The sequence below is a fragment of the Thamnophis elegans genome, chromosome 3, assembly GCF_009769535.1.
Source record: "Thamnophis elegans isolate rThaEle1 chromosome 3, rThaEle1.pri, whole genome shotgun sequence".
In the NCBI taxonomy this organism is placed as follows: Eukaryota; Metazoa; Chordata; class Lepidosauria; order Squamata; family Colubridae; genus Thamnophis; species Thamnophis elegans.
Window position 1 is genome coordinate 44,878,761 of NC_045543.1, and position 20,445 is coordinate 44,899,205.

The window sequence follows — 20,445 nt, forward strand, 5'->3', positions numbered from 1 at the left end:
CTGTAAAAGGTGAAATGAGGTGAAGCGCATGCGCATAAAAGCTTCCGCGCCAGCCAGCCACCGGCGACGCAGGGCATTCTGGGGGATGTAGTTTATCGTTTTTGGAAGGAAGGTGGGGGGAGACGAGGCGCTTCAAAGTTGGAGGGAGAAAGGGATTCCTGCTCTCAGCCCGCTCGGCACGTTGTTTCTTTTTTCTCGTTTTCTTTGCGGCTGGGGTGGCTGACGTTGGCTGGCGCGCGCCGGAGATGAACCAGCGCCCCGGAGGAGGGCGAAGAATCGAGCGGCAGTAGGACCCGCCCGATCGCGGAGCGCTCATCCCTCTCTCGGAGGCGGCCGCGCGGGGAAGGCGAGCGCTGCAGGAGCCAGGGCGGATAGCGGCCGCGGCTGGTTGAGAAGCAAGTCGGCGAGAGGCAGTGGAAGGGATGGAGTAAGTGTCGGCTCCCCTGCGCTGTGGGGTCTTGTGTGTCCCCCACCCCCACCCCCCTCTGGCTAACCCGCTCCTTCCCCCCCCCGCCCCGGCTCAATTGCGTGTCATGGCGCCTGGAGGGGCCGTCGGTGCAATTTGTACGGGCGCCCATAGGGTGTGCGGTGGGGGGGGGGCACGGGAGGAGAACGGGAGGACTCCCTTAGAATTAGGCTGCCCGTTTATAACGGGGAAGGAGACGCTGTTCAAGGCAAGACGTCTTTTGGCCCGATCGGGCTTTGTGGTGGCGCCAAGGCCCGTTCGGGAAGGTCGGGGCTGCCCTGTTTCTTAGGCAGGTCTTGCTTCTCCCCCCGCACTTCCCCGCAGCCTGGGCTGGAGCAGAAAAGGCCTGACGTTCAGCAGCTGATGGAGAAAAGGCTTCAGTCTCGAGGTCGGGGCTTATCAAGCGAATCCCCAAGCATTGATACAGTGACACGGGATACAGGGTGCTTTTTAAAAAATAATAATAATAATAATTACCCGGTGAAATAACTCCCCCCCCCTCCCAACAGTTTAACGTTGCTGATGTTAGGGATGTTGCTGATGTTGTAGCAGCAGGCAGGGTGGAAAAGGCTGGTTCTTTTTTTAAAAAAAAAAATGGATTCTGTGCCTTTAACATCGGCCAGACATTCAGCAATTTAGCACATGATTTTCTACAATAACTCCTCCCCGTTCCATCTCCCCCCCTCTTCTATGTACCAGGCTAAAAAACTAAAGTGTGGGTAAAATAACTTTATTGGGGAAATTAATTATGTGCAGTGAGGCCATTGCCGGGTAAGCGAAATAGATCTCCTGGATGTTTATGGTGTTATGCATCTTTGTTATATATTTGTTATTTTCAGTTGATGGTTAAAGATGGAGAGAGGCAGAGGAGGAGGAGGAGGAAGGAGTGTGGGGGGCTCTGGCCTACACAGGAGCATTTACTCCCAGTCCCAGCAGCAGTATCATTATCCTGCCTCCTCTTCTCAGGCGGGCTGCATGGAAATCCAGGAGCTGGCGTCCAAAAGAGTGGACATCCAAAAAAAGAGATTTTATCTGGACGTGAAGCAAAGTTCCCGAGGCCGTTTTCTGAAGATAGCCGAAGTCTGGATAGGAAGAGGCAGGCAGGACAATATCAGAAAAAGCAAGCTGACTCTATCTTTATCAGTAGCTTCTGAGTTGAAAGATTGCCTGGGTGATTTCATAGAACACTATGCCCATTTGGGCTTGAAAAGCAGCCAGAGTCACCGGAATGATCATGCTAATGGCAAAGAACAAGATTCAAGAAGACGGCAACACCATCAACTACCCTCGCCTCCAGCTTCAGTGGGATCTGAGGAACATCTTCACAGCGTCTTAAAAACTGAATATATTGAAAGAGATAATAGGAAATATTACCTAGACCTAAAGGAGAATCAACGTGGACGTTTCTTAAGGATTAGACAAACCTTGATTAGAGGACCTGGCATGATAGGATATTTTGGTCACAGTTTGGGGCAGGAACAGACTATTGTCCTTCCAGCACAGGGAATGATTGAATTCAGGGATGCTTTGGTCCAACTTATTGAAGAATATGGGGAAGGAGACATAGAAGAAAGGAGGAGTGGAGGGGATGATCCTCCTGAACTCCCAGAGGGGACTTCCTTCAGGGTAGACAACAAGAGGTTTTACTTTGATGTGGGATCTAACAGGTATGGTATTTTTTTGAAGGTAAGTGAAGTGAGGCCTCCATACCGTAACACCATAACTGTCCCATACAAAGCATGGACCAGATTTGGAGAAAACTTTATCAAGTATGAAGAGGAAATGAGGAGAATTTACAATGGCCATAAAGAGAAAAGAATGGATATCAGAGGAGACAGTGGAGAAGAACAAGAAGGTCTTGATTAGAATGTTTTTCAATGGGCCAAGAATCAAAGCAGAGAAATGCCAGGAGGTACTGATATGTAATGGCTGGAAGAAGTTGCCTTTCTTTTTGTAGGTTCTTCCCTGTTATTAGATAATTCCAATATATGGGTCTGGTTTTCATGTTAAATTACACCCAGCAACTTCTCTGGTTTCTTATAGGAACAATTAATTACCCTGTGATTCTAATTCTTAACCTCACAAGTTTATCAAATATGTATAATACCACTAACTCTGTTGTAATCTTTAAAGAATATATATAAGATTTGTGTTGCAGTATAACATGATGCAAATAAGCCAGATGGAATTGATGTGTTGTAATAGTAACCAAGAGCATTTATGACCAAAACTGACCTTTAAATTTTAAATGATTGTATTGGGAAAGGTATATTTAACTAAGTAAATCTGCTCGTTACATTATGATAAAATATTTTAAAGGGAGGAAGACTTGGCCAGTGATTAATTTCATCATTGATTAGGTATGGGTACCTAATCATAGGATAACCCAGTAATTTAAGTGACCCCCTCCAAAAGATATATCTATGTTTAATGTTGATCATGTCATCCCTTCTGTATGGATTGTTGACATCTTGTGAGGAGAGCTTATTTAAATAGTACAAATCTCAAAACTATTTTTATATTTGTCCCCACAAGTGGTTCTAGGAAGTTGCTGTGATGTGGGAATTTGGTAGATGAATAATGGTTGGAATTAAAATGCTAAACAGGAAGGTTAAATGTCTACAGTGTGGAAAAACATTAGAATAATTTCTGATTTATCTTCAAAAAATACTTTGAAAGATTTTGGTGCATCAGTTAGTTGGTATCCTGCAGATCAGATTTCACATTGGTGCAATTGAAATATTCAGTAATAGCTATTGATCTTATTTTGAAATCTTAGCTCTTAAATATTTATTTCAAATTATAATCTGTATTTTAATTTTGCTAAATATTAACCCAGGTTTAAAAATATCAAGAAAATGACTGGAGAAGCCTGTGTTAGGTAGCTAATAGATGATTTATCATGAAACAGAAATGAAATATACATTTTGTTTGTTTGGCATCATTTAAGACTTCAATTATCTATATTTAAATGGGAATATAATGAACTGAATACAGTGAAACTAAATACAATATTGCATCAATATGGCAAGGGTTGTGCTGTAAATCCCATTTTAAATTGGAGTTCAGAGTGCCAAAGCTTTTGCTTTTGACCTTGATACTGTGTAAGCTATTTCTATGTTGAAACCTAGTACTCTTTCTTTAAAAGAACTAGATTGGTTGGTTCAGTCTCATTATTCATTTCTTTTTCATATCCAGGCGCTCTACTAGCCAAGGAACATTATTTTCTAGTTTCAGTTGTATTCTTCTTGATATTTCCATTTCAGCACCATTTTAAAACTATGCTGTGACCTACTTTCTCAAGGATTGTTAGTAAAAGTGGAGATCATAGCCTTGAATTTAATTTGGTGTGAAAAGTTGGCCAAATGCTTTTATTTAGAAAAAAAAAGAAAAAAGATTGCACCAAAATCATCAAAGGAACTTTAGAAATGTGTGCTCTAGTTATGACAAAGGAAAAGAAAATTAATTTCACTGTTTTAGGTGATTTACCCAATATTTGGAAATTTGACCTAATGAGTATTTGGCTTTCAGAAATAACTAATAATGTTAATTGCAAGCTCAAATCTAGTTTTAATTTTTCAATTACTTAATGGTCTGTGGGCCAGAGCAAGTCATGAAAGATTCTAAGTAAATACTGGCATGAAAGTATATGTTCTAAGGTGGAAAATTAGAAGTCTAATGTGCTATTGTTGATTTGATAGCAGACTTGTAGTAAATTGTCTAAGTCTAAATTATCATTCTGCTGAATTACTGATGCACATCCCAATGCCTGTAGTAATAGTAATGTCCAGTTATAGAACATGGAATCCATGAATGTATGAATTCCCGATGCTCACATTTTCCCATCTCTTGCCTTTCTATTTTTCCTATTTCATCATATATAACAGGTTTTGTTTAAAAAAAACTCACCAATTGATACATTTTATGGAAACTTTACCTTATCAAATTTAAAAGAAACAAACATATTAATGTTCTATTTTTGGTGTTTGAAGAATGAATTTCTTCTACAGCTTTTGTTTAACAAATAGATAAAATGTTATTTATCACTACAGTAAAAATGTACATTAGTTAATATACTGGCCTGTACAGGTTTGCACTACTTTATCTTGTTTTTGTATTGAGCCAGGTAGTCAGCAGTCCCTGTTTATATGGTTGTGTTCCCCCATCCCAAATTTGTGTATTCCGGTGCCACTAAATAAGGTTCTGTTTTCCTCTGTATATAGGCACACATTGCCATGTTTTTCAAATCAACTAATGACTTAAACACAGATGTGAGCATCTGAGAGGGATTACACATGAGCCTATATATATATATATATATATATATATATATATATATATATATATATATATATATATATATATATATATATATATTCATCTTATTATTGGACATAACTGGATGTGTTTATATCTTTAAACCCAAGGATTATATGATCCAATTTATATTGGTAATAGTTGAAATGGTCAATTGGGAAAAAGTTTCTCTTTACATCTGACAGTACATGCACTTCTTTGGAAAGTGGCAATAACATGTTAAAAGCTTGCAGAAGGATCTGTTATGATGTAAAGAAATATTCTTTGCATCCCAAAAATGCCATATCCCTTAAACTTGAGGAAAAAAAACTCTAGCTTATTTGCACTAAAAAAGCGTGGCCAAAAACAATTCTAGGAGGGCAGGGTGGACATAATCAATTTGTACCTCTTGAATTATTTTATGTTAAAGCCCTGACCTCTCTTTTAAAACTGTATGGTCCAGACAGAAAGTCTGTCAGTTTTGTGATTTCATAATGATGCACTTTATATTTTAAAAATAATAGAAGCACATTTCTGATACTGGTCTGGTACAGTGTGTTTCAGTATAGTATAAAATGGTCTTCTGCATGCATGTCTGTCAGTGATTTGTTACGACGACTAGATCAAATTACATGGGCATGATCAAGAAGAATAGGCACTACACTACAACGAATTATGAGACATCAAGGGCATGTATTTTTTTAGAATTGTTGAGTCCTGCTCTCTCTAGATTTACATAATCAACATTCCTGAAACTCAAATACTTTAACGTATTTTTAAAGATTCCTGCAGCCTATGTAGTTATTTGTTAAATAACTCTGTCTTATCTTTTAAACTGTTGCTGCATAATTCCTCTCTGACTAAAAGAATTATTTTAGGGATCTAGATTTTTGTGGCAGCTAGGTAAGTTAGTAGGAGGCAATGTGTATGACGGTACTTCAATAATGTAGCCTTTCCCCCAAACTTAAAACATAACATAATATAAAGGCTATTATGACAGACTACCGGTTATTATAAGAAAATTTCCATAGCATAAATCAGAAAATGAAAAATTTGCAGAAGGATTATTTAGATTATTTATGAACTATTTAGGTTCATATATATGGGAAGCAAATATATCAGTGATTCATAGGTACTATTAGTAGTGTACACAATAGTGGCTAGTGTTAACATAGCTTTTTCTTCATGTGTTCTTTTAAAATATCATTCCATTATTTTCTTTTATGCAATAATAATTTCACCTTTAGCATCAGGTAAATAGGAAGTGCTATTAATTCCTTTCCCTGATAAACAAGGAAGAAATTATTATATCATGTTAACAGAAGACAACCTATGTCCCTTGACTTCCTTTTTTGCCGTTGTTGAAGTCTGCTCTGACAAAGATTGTAGAAGATAGAAAATAACATAATTTCTTAACTTTTTCCTCGAAGAAATTTTTGAAAACTGCAATCTAAGCCCTATGTTATTTCACTTATAAAAGTGAAAAGTATTTAGAAGTATATGCCTTCTAAATATGTAGATTTGCAATTCATACGTTAATTATTCTTAGGATAATTCTCCTATATAATTTTAACCTCAACTTATCTGCAAAACATGTCCATGAGAGGGCTGAGAAGGCTTAGTAAACAGACCAGTTTGAACAATCTTTGTCCAGACACTTGCTCAGTTCCAAAAATGAGAAAGAAACTATATACAAGATACAAAGCATGCTTATAGTTGTTTTAGTCATAACATCCCTTTTTCAAATAATTAAAATCACTGCTAGCTGGTCCTCCATATACCTATTCATGCATGTTTTTCTAGATGTATCAGTACCCAACATTAATAGCCAATTTGATCTGTATGTGTCATTATACCTGCCTTCATCTAGCAAAAGACAGTGTGAACTTGGTCAGAAGCTTTAATACATCTGTTTGTACAAATGTTGACTGTATTATAAATGTTATTTGTGTGTATGTGTGTGTGTATATATATATGTGTGTGTGTGTGTGTGTATATGTATATATACATACATACACACCCAAGAAGTTTCCACGAAGTTCATATCCTTTAGTTTCAAAAAGGCATGTTTGAAACAGCTGCTATTAAATAAAACTATGAGATTTAGTTCGCTGAGCTATGTGATCTGTTGTTTGAAACTTTGGTGTGTTTTTAAAATACGACGGGATTTTGGTACAAAACATGGAGTCCATAGTCTCAGTGGAACTGAAAAATACAATAGCAAGAAAAAATAAAAGTGGTCTTAAAATAGAAAGAGCAATATGAAGATTGAATATTTGACATTGTAGGAAGCATTTGAAGGCTTCACCAAGTGCACTGTCAAAGTATCTCCACAAAGTATTGAAGCAGCTCTTACTGCTTAAAAGACAAAGCAAAATGGCTGTGTCTGCACATGGGAACGTCTTTGAAACAGTCCTGCTGAACTTTCAGCTGCCTTCAGTTTCTAAAACATCAGTTTATTTTGCATATAATGATGGATAAAACAATTTATTTAATGCTTTAATTGCAGAATTAAATTATACTGAAATTTATTTGAAATAAATATAATCTCCAAAAATAAAATAAAATACCCCTCTTTAAATATCCATTTGGAATGGGAATTGTACATGATTATGACAGTGTCCTTGGTAGTACAATTGAATTTTCTCACACAAAAAAATAATTGGCGTAGTTCAGGGCTATTAATTAACTTCATTATAAACCATAAATTTGGATAAATGAATATAATTCTGTATTGTTCCATCATACTTTTATGACTGGTTATGTACATAGGATGTAACATTAAAATGTTTTTCATATTTTCTGCTGATAAGTAGAATTACATTAGCAACATCGCTGAAACTTAAATGCTTCCTATTTTTAAAGATTACTGCAGCCTGTATAGTTTTTGGTTAAATATCTCTGTCATATCTTTTGCAATGTCGCTGTAGAATCCCTTTACTAAAAATATTATTTTGGGGATCTAGATGTTCGTGGCAGCTAGGCAAGTTGGTAGGAAGCAATGTGTATGACTATACTGTAAATAATGTACCCTTCCACACCCCAAAACATAACTTTAAAAGCTATTATAGTTCTATTGAAACTATTAAATGAAATTGTTTTTTTCCATCTCATAATTTTCACCATCATCTCTATTTTATAAATGCATTCAAAATTATAAAATGAAATATGTTAGGTATATCAGACTAGAAATCATGGGGGGGGGGGGCTGTATGCCAAATTTCTATTTTTCAGAACTGAAAAGTTTCCCATCTAGTAACAGTGTGATTTTGCTAGCTCACTATTCTTTTTAGCTGAAGTGCTCTTAGCTAGAAGATAAGCTTGATTCAAATATAATCATGGGCAGGTTTCTTCCTTCCAATAATTCATAATGTGGTTTGTTTGATTTTGACTTAGTATGATTATGTAGTGAGTCATTATGGTTTATAAATTATGATATAGCTTAGCATTCTTTGATCCTGTGCATTACGGCATATTCAATAAGTTATGGTGAAAATAAATCATGACTTAGTGTATTGTAGACCTAGTCAATATTCCCTGACTTTCAAATCATGATTTAGACTACAATAGGCAACCTGATGATACACTCAGATACCTTGGCTCACAATTCCCATTACTGATTTTGTCCATAATGACTGGAAAAAAGCCATCTTGGATTAAATTTAAAAATTCAGTGGGATGCTACTTTGTTTATCTTTGATTAATTTGCTTAATATTTAGTTAGTAAAAAGGATTCTAGTAAAAAGGGTTAGTAAATAGCATGTATGTATACTACTATTCTGTCATAATGCAGCTTGATTATTCAAAATGCTTATTTCTGGCAAAAAGTATGAGCTTGGTTTGAAGATATGAAATTGTATCTTACTGGATGGGGTAAAAAATTAAATGTAATTTTCCAAAACCAAACCAAGAAACGAAAGAAGTGAGGAAGAAGTACATGGAATATTGATGAGTCAATCTTGTAAATCATTGTTTAAAGCAAAGTGAGATACCTAGTGCCTTTCAGATGCTGCTGAATGCAACTCCTGACAGTCTCAGTCATTTTGGCCAAGAGAAAAGGATGTCGTGAGTTGTTTAGTAATATATGAGGACCATAACTTTATAGGAATTTTAGAGGTTCAGAAATGCTATAGCTTTTCTTACAGATGTCTTAAGCTTAAACTTTAGCCACAAACTAATATTAGTTTAATAATAAAACACCTAATCCTTTAAAACATCTAGCTGGGATTTTTACGAGAAGATGAACTCTAGACATTAACTTCTTCAGTAATAATATATGCCCTTTAAAAATAGTTTCATATACAGATAGTTCTCATTTAGTGATTGCCTTGTTTAGTGCCCATTTGCAGTTAAGACCGTGATGAAAAAAATAACTTCATGACCAATCCCCACATTTATTACCTTTGCAAGTCTGTAAAGCAAAGGGAAACTGAAGTAAGATCATAAACACAGTTGCACTTTCACTTGGGAATTACTTTGCTTAATGACTGAGTTCCCAGTTCTAATTGTAGTCACTAAACAAGGGATACCTGTATTAAATATTCACATTTTTTTAAAAAAAGATGCAAGTACAAATCTTGAGAAAGTATTCATGTTTTTCATGTGAAACCTGAAAAATAACTCCACTTAATAGGCTGAGTTAATTTAGAAATGAAAGATAGGACTTTGTATTAAGTTATAGCCACACAATTATTTAAAAAAATTCTTTGAAACTAAATATTTAGCTTCTCATTTCAATTTCCTTTATTTCAGAAAAAATGTTTATTTTAATGAAGCAGCACCAAGTTAAAGAGAACCTGCTTCAGATCCAAAGCATATGACAACCTTGGATTACAGTAGTTTTTGTTTTTAGTGAGGTTTTTTTTTTATTGATAAAATCTGGCCCTGACTTGCTGAGCTGTGGTGATGATGATGCAAAGGCTGAGCCAGGATATTTCATGCTGAGCAGCAGAGGGGGGCCTTAGCAAGAAGGAGCTTTCAGTCAATTCACTGAAGATTTGGGGAGAGAAAAAGCAGCAGGCTATAATCAAAATCAGAGGGAAGGAGAAAACTTTATGAGGGAAAAGCATATGGAAAAGTTGGATCAAAAGAAGCAGTGAAGAAAATACCTTAGAAGACCTAGAACTGACAGATGGAAAGAAGATAGAATGAGGGAGTTCTCTTGAAGGAGCAGCAGAGTACGTGGCAAAAAAAAACAAAACCCAACCCCAGAAGTACAGAAGAAGCAATGACTATAAAAATGATAAGGTGATGTTATAATGAAGGAAAGTGGAGGTTTCTTGAAAGAAGATGAAAATAATTTGCCACAATTATTATTTTAGTTCTCTTAAACTAGATAATCTTAGATTGTTCTAAGGAAAAATTAAGCTATATTTGCTCACTCTATGATACGAATTATTAAAGTACCATAAGCATAGTTTAGGATATACTGACCAAAACAAAACATGAACATAGTATTGCTTCCAACAGGGAGGCCCTCTCATAATCCATGGCTAATACTCTTAACAAGGAGTAGTTGCTACCCACAATTAAGGTAGAAAGTGACTATTGGTGAATTATTGCTACTTGAAGAATCTTGCAGTGAAAACAGACATTTATAGAAAGGTTTGCTAGGTTATATCTTTTCCTCTCATTTTGCATGTAAACTGATTGCCTTCGGGTAAACTGAGTACATGTTAAGTAGTATCATTACAGTTTCCACATTAGATTTCTTTAATGTGTATTGCAAGGTGCTTTACAGTGGAACACAGAACTAGGAAAGAAGGCTGTTTATTTTTCAGTTCATACTTATTACCAAAGTATAGTATTTATTTTTCAAAAGAGAGTATAAGATTTTACAAATGTAAGTCAGATTCAGTTTCCCCTATTTAATAACTTAATAAGTCTGATAATAGCAAAAGTGCGGAAAATGTCTATTGAGAAAAAGCTGCAAAAATGCAGAAGGCTTAGTGAAAGAGAGAAAATTCATTCCCTTGCTTGGTTGTCAGTACTGTGCCCACACTTTTATTACAATAGAAAGATACTGTGCTTGTCAATAGATAATCAAAATAATTGCAAAGATTGCAAGGTATCTTCTACCTGCATGTTTTAAGACAGCGCTGTTCCTGTAATTGGGGACATAGGACATAGGACTTGGCTGTTCTTGCATCAGAGTTTGCTATACTATCACTTGATTGATCATCTCAAAGCAGCTATATCAGTATCAGATTGTTAAGATACATAGATCAGATTTCATTAGATAAACATCTTAAGGCAGGATAAATTTTCTGAATTTTCAGAATATTCTTAAAGGGAGTTGGTAAACTTGCCAGTTTAAATAAGGCTAAATGTAATAATAAGCATAGATAAAAGCCGGCCTTTATGGAAAAGAAATGAATGAGAGTGTGTGTTAACCCTGTAGCATTGCTGTTTAATCCAAGATATTGGCATAGGCTACTGTGAAACTATGAACATACTTGAATCTTAAGTCATGGCTTTCCAAGGAGAGTATGTTCTTTTACCCGAAGTGCAATACATTTCTAAGAGTTACCAAGCCTGCAAAAGGGATCGTAACCATTCAGTACTTACTTACACTGCAGAAATCTTTGTCACAATAAGCTTTGTTGAGTTTAAATAGAGTGGGCTTGTTGCTCTTCTTAGTAGATTTAACAAATTAATTCACATATACTCTGCAGAAGCAATTGCCCAGTAACAAATTATCCAATTTCAGTTAACAGATGGAAAATTTCCATTTCTGAAAGTTCTCGCCCACAGCAATTCTTCATGAAAATATTTGTTTATACTTCAAGATAAAATAGCTACAAACCTCTACCAAGATTGGGCCTGTTTTGTTAGAGATGGACTGTAATTGAACAATCTCTCCACTCCTTCATTAATTATCTTTCTAGGAAACGGAATACTCTGGCACAAACAAAAAGATTTACACTCATTGCTATTACTGGCATTATTGCAAATATTTTCCCCATCAGAAATCATAGATTTCAGTGTTCTGTGCAGAAATATATATTTTACCAGAAAAAAATTAAAAATGAACTAATATTCTACCAACTAAGCATTGGAAGATGGCAACTTATCCACCAAAAAGAAATAAACATCATGAGCCATAACATCTGACTCCAATATAGATGCTATATTTTACATAATTCCTCTATTCTATAACAGATTATTGCAAAAAAAGGAGGGAAAATTGTTGGGTGCTGTAATGTGCAGTGTAATTTTAAATTTTAAAATAGAGCACTTGAGCTATGATTATAAAGAGTAGTTACTGTACTACAAAGGTCATTGAAGTATCAAGGCTACAGTGCTGCAATATAATGACCTCAATTTTTTCAATGTTTAGGAGAAACTATTATACTTGGCTGACATTCTGCTTGTTCCCAAAGGGAATAATAAAAATGTCAACACAAATTAATACCCAGAAATGACAAGTACATATAATAAGATAACAAAAAAATTAAAATGCCTTGTCCCTATGCACCTCACCTTTGGTTATAGCACAGCCTCCTCCCATGCAACATTAGTGGCTGAATGTGTAAATTAAAAATGTATTTCAGTAGAAAAGCTAGTAAGAATGTGAAAGTTTCACAGTGTTATATTTTCAATAACCATTCACATATTAAATATTTATTTATTTTCAAATAAGACTAGTGCATCATGCCATTTTGTAAAGGAAACCTCAGTCTTTTTAAATATTTCCTTTTGTAGCAGAGCAGGTTTGGTATAAGAAAAAATGATTAAAGTAACCCTTAAATAGAAATTTTAGGAGAAAGTCCGAGAAACTTATTTATTTCTGTAATTTTGACAGAGAGCCAAGCTTTTGCAATTTGAAAAATATGTGTAAATTATTTTTTAAGGATGTAATTTTACTAGTCTTTATAGACTCACTCTACTTGCAGTGGTCTTACAGTGTGCAGTGTAGGGAGTGGTCATTTTGGATGGAGATGTTACAAAATACATAAAAAATTCTTAGGTATTAATTGCTCTACATTTATCCATTAAAATTTGAACAAGTAACCGGTACTCTGTACTATAGAAACAATAGACATGTCTGTTACAATCAGTCTGTTTGCCCATAGAGCAGCTAGATGTTTTTTGTATAGTACTTGGCATTTCTAATAACAGGCCTTCTGTTTTGTTTACATTGTGAAATAACATCCTGATTCTGAACCCTTCTGAAAGAAATAAAAATGTTGGTATGAAATGTATAGAAGCAAAGAGACACACTAAGATCTTCATAGAATTTCTTGTGCTTGTTGGATCAGCTTCTAAATCATTTATGGAGTAAAGGACAGGAAGTATAAAGAAAATACCTGCTTACAAGAAAGTGTTTTCATTTTTTTTTTACACGAATGAAAATACATTTAAATTCAGTAAGAGTGCACTCATGCAAGTAGTCTTGACTTAATAACCACAAGAAGGACCAGATAATACGTTGTTAAATAATGTGGTCATTGACTTGCAACTTCTCTCCCAGCTTCCCGTTAATGTTGGTTGTCAGAAACCAGCTGGGACATCACAAATGGCAATCACAGGACCGTGTGATGCTGCAACTCTTGTAAACGCCAGTGTCTGATTCACCATCGTGTGCCTGCAAGGTTATTGCAATGGTTGCAAGTGCAAGGACCAGTCATAACTTTGAATGATCGTAAAACAAATGGTCCTAAGTTGAGGACTATAATGGACTATTGAGGACTGTAATGTGATTCATTCACTATTCATTATTCTAGTCATCAGGAAGAACCTTAATGTATAAGCAAATAAGTGTTTTGTAAGAATAGGCATGGGACCATTCTTTAAATAGCATAGCCTTATAATGGCTTTTCTGCAAACAATATGATGAAGCCAATTCATTAGTTTCTTGCTAATGTTTGGCAACCTGCAAGGACTTTTCAGCTAGGGGTCTGTCTTCATAATAGCACAGATATCAGAAAGGTAATAAATCATCATACTTTTGTTTTCTGTCTTCTGTGATGGTTTATGGATCTGTATTGTAATGTGTGTACATAATTGCAGTCTGAACAGTGACATTACATATTTATTTAAACACAGCAAATTGTAATGTGGAGCACTTTTGCCATGGCATGAGCAGCATTTGTGCTCTTGGATTTTATTTTTATTCTCTTTAAGTCCCATAACAGTTTAAGTTTGGGATACTAATCTAAATTGTGATTGAAAGCTAGCACTTTAAGTACTTGTAGTCACTTTTCTTCTTACTATATGGAGCACTGCACTTTTATAAATACTATTAGCACTGAGTTTTCAATATATAGTTCCCTGACTCCCATTTTTGTGTAGTCCTTACAGGGTGTTTGTTTAAAATAAATGGTGGCTGTATGAAGATACCTTTTCATGAATGTGGCCACTGCCTGGTGCCTAACTTATATTTAGTCATATGCTAAAGAATGACATAAGTTGATGAAAAGATGGCAGGGTAAGGATAGATCTGAACCATTTTTAACTTTAAAAAATATTAAATTGTTGACATCTAGACAGATTTTTTAAGACAAATATGTGCATATATAATCTGCATATCCACAGACTTTGAAAAACACCAAAGACATTGGACATTTAAAATGGGCAAGAACAGCACAAGAATTATTTTTAGGTTTGCGTTAAATTCACAACAGAGGATGGAGTGATTAATGTGATTTAAGCTAAAGAGTTTTGGGCATATCATGTGTTGATATTTTTTTTTTTACCATGATGGATGAAATGTATCAATATAGGTAGATAAGAAAGTAAAAACTGTCATTCAGCTTATATGCGCTGCAACACAATTGCATCCATACAAAACTTGCTTCTTCCAGATCAATATAAAATAGTATTCACATATGTAAATTAGTTTAACATTGTAGTTTTAACCATATTAAAGTGGGAAAGAGCTGAGATGCTTTTAGAAGAACAGGTATAACATTCACTTACATATAGTCCTCCAGTTGCAGAATGCTGTTATATGAAAAGTTCACAGGGCTGGAAGGAGGTTTGTGGAGAATTTTCACATTAACTATTAGTTGGCTACAAGATAATTAATTTGATAGATGTTTTATTTAATGTTGAGTGTTGCCATCAGGCGTCAGTGTACTAGCTCTACCTTACTAGAAGATCTTAAATATGGTGTTCAGTGTTCATTTCATGTTGCTAAATTCCACAGGAAAAATTAAATATCAAGGTCAGAGCAATTTTCAAATAATAAAATGCTTTATAGACATAAATTTTATCTCTGAATACCTACACTGTGTAGATATCAGTATATAAATGAGATTATTTGTAAGAACCCAAAATATTTTTAGTCTTTAATATAACTCCTGAATCCTGATCTAACTAATTACCATGCATATACTGAAGCTGGCTTCTGTATGTGCATCCTTTGTTGAATTAAGAAATGTACATATAAACAGCAGCATGGCAACATCCAGCTTTTTAGTTCCCTTCTCTGTATCAAATAATATGTGCAGACCCAGTTAAATAATTGATGTTCCTGCACTGATTGTTCAGAGATAAAGAAATGTTCATTGGAGGCTTACTGTTATATACTAGACCTTGTGTTTTGCATTCTCTCTGAATGAGCCCATTTTCTTAACTGAAATAATCCCAATTAAGCAACTTTCAGAATCAAAATGTTTCTTTTCAATTTAAATGTATTCACTATTCCAGTTGCATAGAATAGCTGCAGCAGTGACATCTTTCTGAACAATCCTCAATTCTGTATATTTTTTCCAACTTCTAATCATTCTATTAATAAGAGTATCAGTGTCTATCAACATAGAATTAAGCTAAATATATTTAATCATAATAGCATATTTAGTCCCTTTGCTAATTGTGGTGACAAACGTATGCGTGTGGGTGTGGATGTGGATGTATGCACATACATGAAGAGCTGCTTCTTGAGTGAAACAGTATAAATACAAAATCTTTTAGAAAACTAGCAATTCCCCTTGCCCATAAATGTACAATAAAAACATGAAAATATGTTTTACAAAGATGACACATTAAAGATGAAGAGCAGGATTCAAAGGGCCAATCATGGTAGCAGTCATACTACTGTCCGCCCTGTAGTACCATCTTACTACAGCTCCTGTAAAGAGCGGCTCCTGGGATTGGAAGATTCCGTAGTACTGCATCTTGAAAGACGCGTGTATGAGCTTTTTTTGATCCAATCAAAAATAACTTGATCCAGGACAAATTTGCCAACTTATTTTTTTGTAATTTCTATAGTTAAATTATCTTCAGATTGTATTTCACTTTAGAGTGTTAGTAGAAGATAAACTAAACGTTATGGAAGTCTTATTCAACTAGATATTACATCTTTTTTTTAAAAAAAAGTTTTCTTGTAAAAGTATTTCTAAAAACCAATGTGCTGCTTTTCCTTTATACATTAAAAAAAACCTGTAGTGGCACACAGGCAGTGTTTTACAATAGTCAGTGGTGGTTTTTTTGTTTTTTTTTAACAGCATGTGGAGTCCTTTTAATCATAATTTTAGAATTCTTCCATAGATGTGTAAAGGTATTTTCACAATTGCATCTATAATCAGAGTACAGCATTACAACCATCAAGTTAATGAAAATCAATCATAACAGGTAGCAGTTTATCCTCTGTGTGTATTCTTCCCGAATGGTACTATTTTTCAGTAGATATTCTTAACCAAAAGGTGTGTTAAAGTCATGGCATGAAATTGTAAATGTAATTGAGTACATGTAATACTAATTAAAGGAATTTTCTTAAACTTATATGATGCTTAATATTTTCCTTAGAAATTTTGTTTTAAAGGTAGATCAGTGTTCTGAAGAATGTTGGTCCTATGGAATAAAATAATGGAAATAAAATGCATGTGTTACAATTGTAGACATGGTAAAGAATTAAATGTGAACTTACTGTACAATACGGACTCTGTTTTCAAACAATCTGTTTTGCTGTTTTATTGTTAACATATATTTAAAAAGCAAATGTACTGTAATTTAGCACTTTTTTTCCTATGTACCCTGTTCTCTCAATATATTAGAGATATGAAATGGCATAGGTGTGGAATATGTAATCATGCCTGCATGAATACTTTAGGGTATATACTTTTCTTGATGTGCAAGATTTGTCTCTATAGACATCATTTTAAGTGGAAAGCCCTCTCTATCTATTGGCTTATATTATTTTTTTATAGAATACTAGAATTGTTTTTGAATCATTTTAAAAATTCAGGGTCTCTTTACATGATTGCTTTACATAATTGCAGTTTAAGAACAGACACCACAAAGTTCAAATTAAGGCCCTGCTACTTTGGGAGATCATCTATTTGAGCCATTATATTCTTTACTCAAGATGGATTATTCATTATGCCTTTAACATGGTAACATACAGGAATTCTACTTGTGTGGTGTCTTTATTTGAAAGGGGTCCCTCACTACCCTGTTTCCCTGAAAATAAGACCTCCCTGGATAATAAGCCCACTTGGACTTTTTAGTGCATGCCCAAAACTAAGCCTTTCCCCCAAAAATAAGCCCTCCCCAAAAATATTGCAATACAGCAGCAGCCATGAAGTGACCACACTCGCTTCCTCCTGCACCTCAAAAATAATAAGACCGCCCCCAAAATAAGGCCAATTGCTTATTTCAGGGGTCAAAATAAGACCCTGTCTTATTTTTGGGGAAACAGTATATAAAACAGATCATTTAATACAAAGAATCCTAATTGCATTACCAAGAACAACCACATTGCTAATTGGCCTATATTCAAGAGAAGGTTTCTGAATTAAAAAAAAATAGATGTAGATATTAAAATATATTTGAATGTACAAAAAAACCCCAATATTGAAGTGACATAATGAGGGAAACAATGTAAATAAACAATAGTAATAGCAACAATGAAGTCAATGAGTAAATTCTACACTTTGCTATCTCTGTTTTCTCAAGAAAGAACTGGTTTCAAGATATTTTCAGTGCTGACAGTTATAAAAATGAAAGAGCAGGCACATGCAAATAAATAAATATTTTGAAGATACTACTGACTAGAAGATGAATGTATTTCCCCAAAAAAAGATACAAGTAAATAGGATACACAACAGATTTACATTCAACTGTATCAATTTGGGTTATATTGCAATAAAAATAGTTTTAAGTATACTCACACATCCATGCATTTAGTATGATCTTAGAGGGGATTGGTATTTACAGATTGCAAGGAGTTTTACTAAGTTCTTGCAAGGGGATTCTGCCTTCCTTGGTCCCAAAATAGCTATATTATATATTTTCTCTGAATGAGATCCCAGTAAATTATTGCAATGATATACAGTGCAAATTGCTTCCACTGAAAATTAAAGTACTTTACTGATTTCCAGATACACTGATTATTGCTTGGGTTGATTTGTAATTAGCCTGAGTTAAAAAGTTGTTAAGAAAATCTAGGAAATTTTCTAAGAGCAGTGTGTATTATAATGATGTTGAAGATGAAACTTGAAGACAAATTAGTTTTTTTAGCTGGGAATCAGGAAAATAAAACACTAGTCAGAAAATATGAAGATATTACTAGACCATCTTCAGAAGAAGGTAGGGAAAAACAATGGGAAAATGGAATTGGGGGAAAAAATACTCCAGTCTTGCCGATCTTCTGCAAAGTTAGTGTTCAATGAGTATCATGTTAAAGACAAAACACAAGAAGGGTTGTAAGTAGTGGCAATGAGATATTTACATTGTATGAATACAAGTAAAGCTTGAAAAAATATCAAATGAAAAAGGACATAACTTCCCATTTCAGTTCAATAACAAGTACAAGAATAAAGAAAGTAGAACTAGTGTGCTTCCTAAGATGAAGAGAAATAGGAAAATTGAAAAGGATTGCATGGTCCTAATACGTGATGGAAGAAATCAGAAGATTAGAATTATGATACCAGCAGTAGCCACCAAAGGAGAAAATATGGGTTGGAGGCAAGCTTCTTCAATGAATTTAAGTGTTCCTTCTTTGAAGATCCTGGTGATGAAAGGGGAAGGTCAATTACTATGTTCCACTATGTTCTGGAGAGTCATGCAATGAACATCCAGAATATATATTAAGAAGACACAAACAATTATGGGAGAATTTTTGGGTCTCCTGTGCTCCCCCTTTTAACAGTAGGATAATTTTATCTGCATAATTGGGAATGCTTTTGCAGTGAGAAGAAAAATGAGCCCCCAAATCATGGCTTTTGTTTTTGCTTTTAAATCCTAAATGCATAGATGTTCATCCATTTAAAATGTTGCTGTAGCAGGAAAAATAGGGTAATTTCCATCTCCCTTTTGGTAGTATGTAGACTGATAATGCCAAATTTATATTCACTCATGTAAAAGCTGCCAGCCCTAAATATTAAACTATTCTGTTGACTGCTACCAGACTGATTACTGTACTGTTCAGAAATCTCTTAAATTCTACCACAACATTTCTTCAGTTTCACAGGGAAGAGAAAAATTTAAGAACAAAGCCTCATCTTGGGTATCCGACATTCTGTATTCCCTAGCTATTGTTTTCTTCTTTAAATATATCTTTTAGAGTTGGTTGACTATTTGGCATTGCTTTCAACCAGCCATACAGTGATTGGAATGTTCCTATCAAGACCATGTAAATATCAGACCCTGAATTTCAAAGAGGAATGAAAATCAGCCAAACAATGAAGTCCTTGTGGTACTCTCAAGATGCTTCTAACATCTACAGCATGCTCTAGTATTAACAGGGTGTTCAGATGTGACTTGTACTGTATTCAAAGGTTCATTGATCAGTGACTGTATTGTACTGTGGATAATCATAAATCACCATGTTTTGTTTATAATGACTGTACCACACAGATTTCCATATTTCAGATTGTCAGCAATGTATGTTGCCAGTTAGATCCTGAAAATATATGGTGCTAACTCTTACATATGTAATGGTGCTTTTGCAGAAGCTAACTGCGGACATACTGTGGGTGTGTGGGGAAGTTAAGAAGTGTTTCATCTCATTAGAAGAAAAACAAACAAACTTGAATTGTTTTAAAGTATCATCAAAGATTCAGTGTTTTATGTGTTGTACTATTTATTGAAGTTTTCAGCTGATTTTTTCAAAAAGCAGCTCTCTTTTACTGTAATAATTTCTTCCTATAAATTTGTTTTTGAATGCTGGACTTGCTTATGTACTTCAAAAATATGTCTTAGAATTTAGGGCTTTGGTTTACATAGTCATAATCTGGAATAGACCTGAAGGCTATAAGAAAAGTATTTATGAAAGCAAGATCTTGCATATTCTAGTATCCATAATTCTGATAAATCTTTTGTATAATTAAATACATTCATAGAATACAGTAAGGTGTAACTTTATTACTTAATAATAAGCCACAGGGACATCCAATCATAGCTTATTGTGTTTTATCTGTTGTATGCTTAACAATCATTTAAAGTACACATCTAAAAAGAACTACGTAAAGAAGCTCATAGAAGAACATGAAAAGCTGATCAAGATAAAATCACTGTTTCATGCAGCCAAAGATATTTTAATGAATAGAGAGCTACATGTCTGAGACAAAACAATGTTTAATTCATTTAAAATAAAAGAGTACTTTAATGCTTGTTTTGTTCTTCATTTGGGAAATGCTACAATCCATAATTGCTTAAGAAAAAAGAATGTTTTTCTCATCTTATTTCAGCAAAGTATCAGAAAAGGAAACACTGTACTGTAGTTATTTTCTTTTGAT

General features: G+C 34.5%; 1 protein-coding gene across 2 annotated transcripts; it reads left to right on the forward strand.

Annotated features, from left to right (window-relative positions):
• Positions 1-122: 122 nt before the first annotated feature.
• Positions 123-15,706, forward strand: PURG (purine rich element binding protein G). 2 transcript variants are annotated; one of them, XM_032212820.1, is made up of 2 exons: positions 123-427; positions 1,306-15,706. In XM_032212820.1, exon 2 carries the CDS (start codon positions 1,319-1,321, stop codon positions 2,330-2,332), a length of 1,014 nt encoding a protein of 337 aa, XP_032068711.1. In that variant the 5' UTR covers positions 123-427; positions 1,306-1,318; the 3' UTR covers positions 2,333-15,706. The 2 variants fall into 2 exon arrangements, with proteins under 2 accessions (XP_032068711.1, XP_032068714.1); XM_032212823.1 differs by having other exon boundaries at positions 1,433-15,706.
• Positions 15,707-20,445: the final 4,739 nt, after the last annotated feature.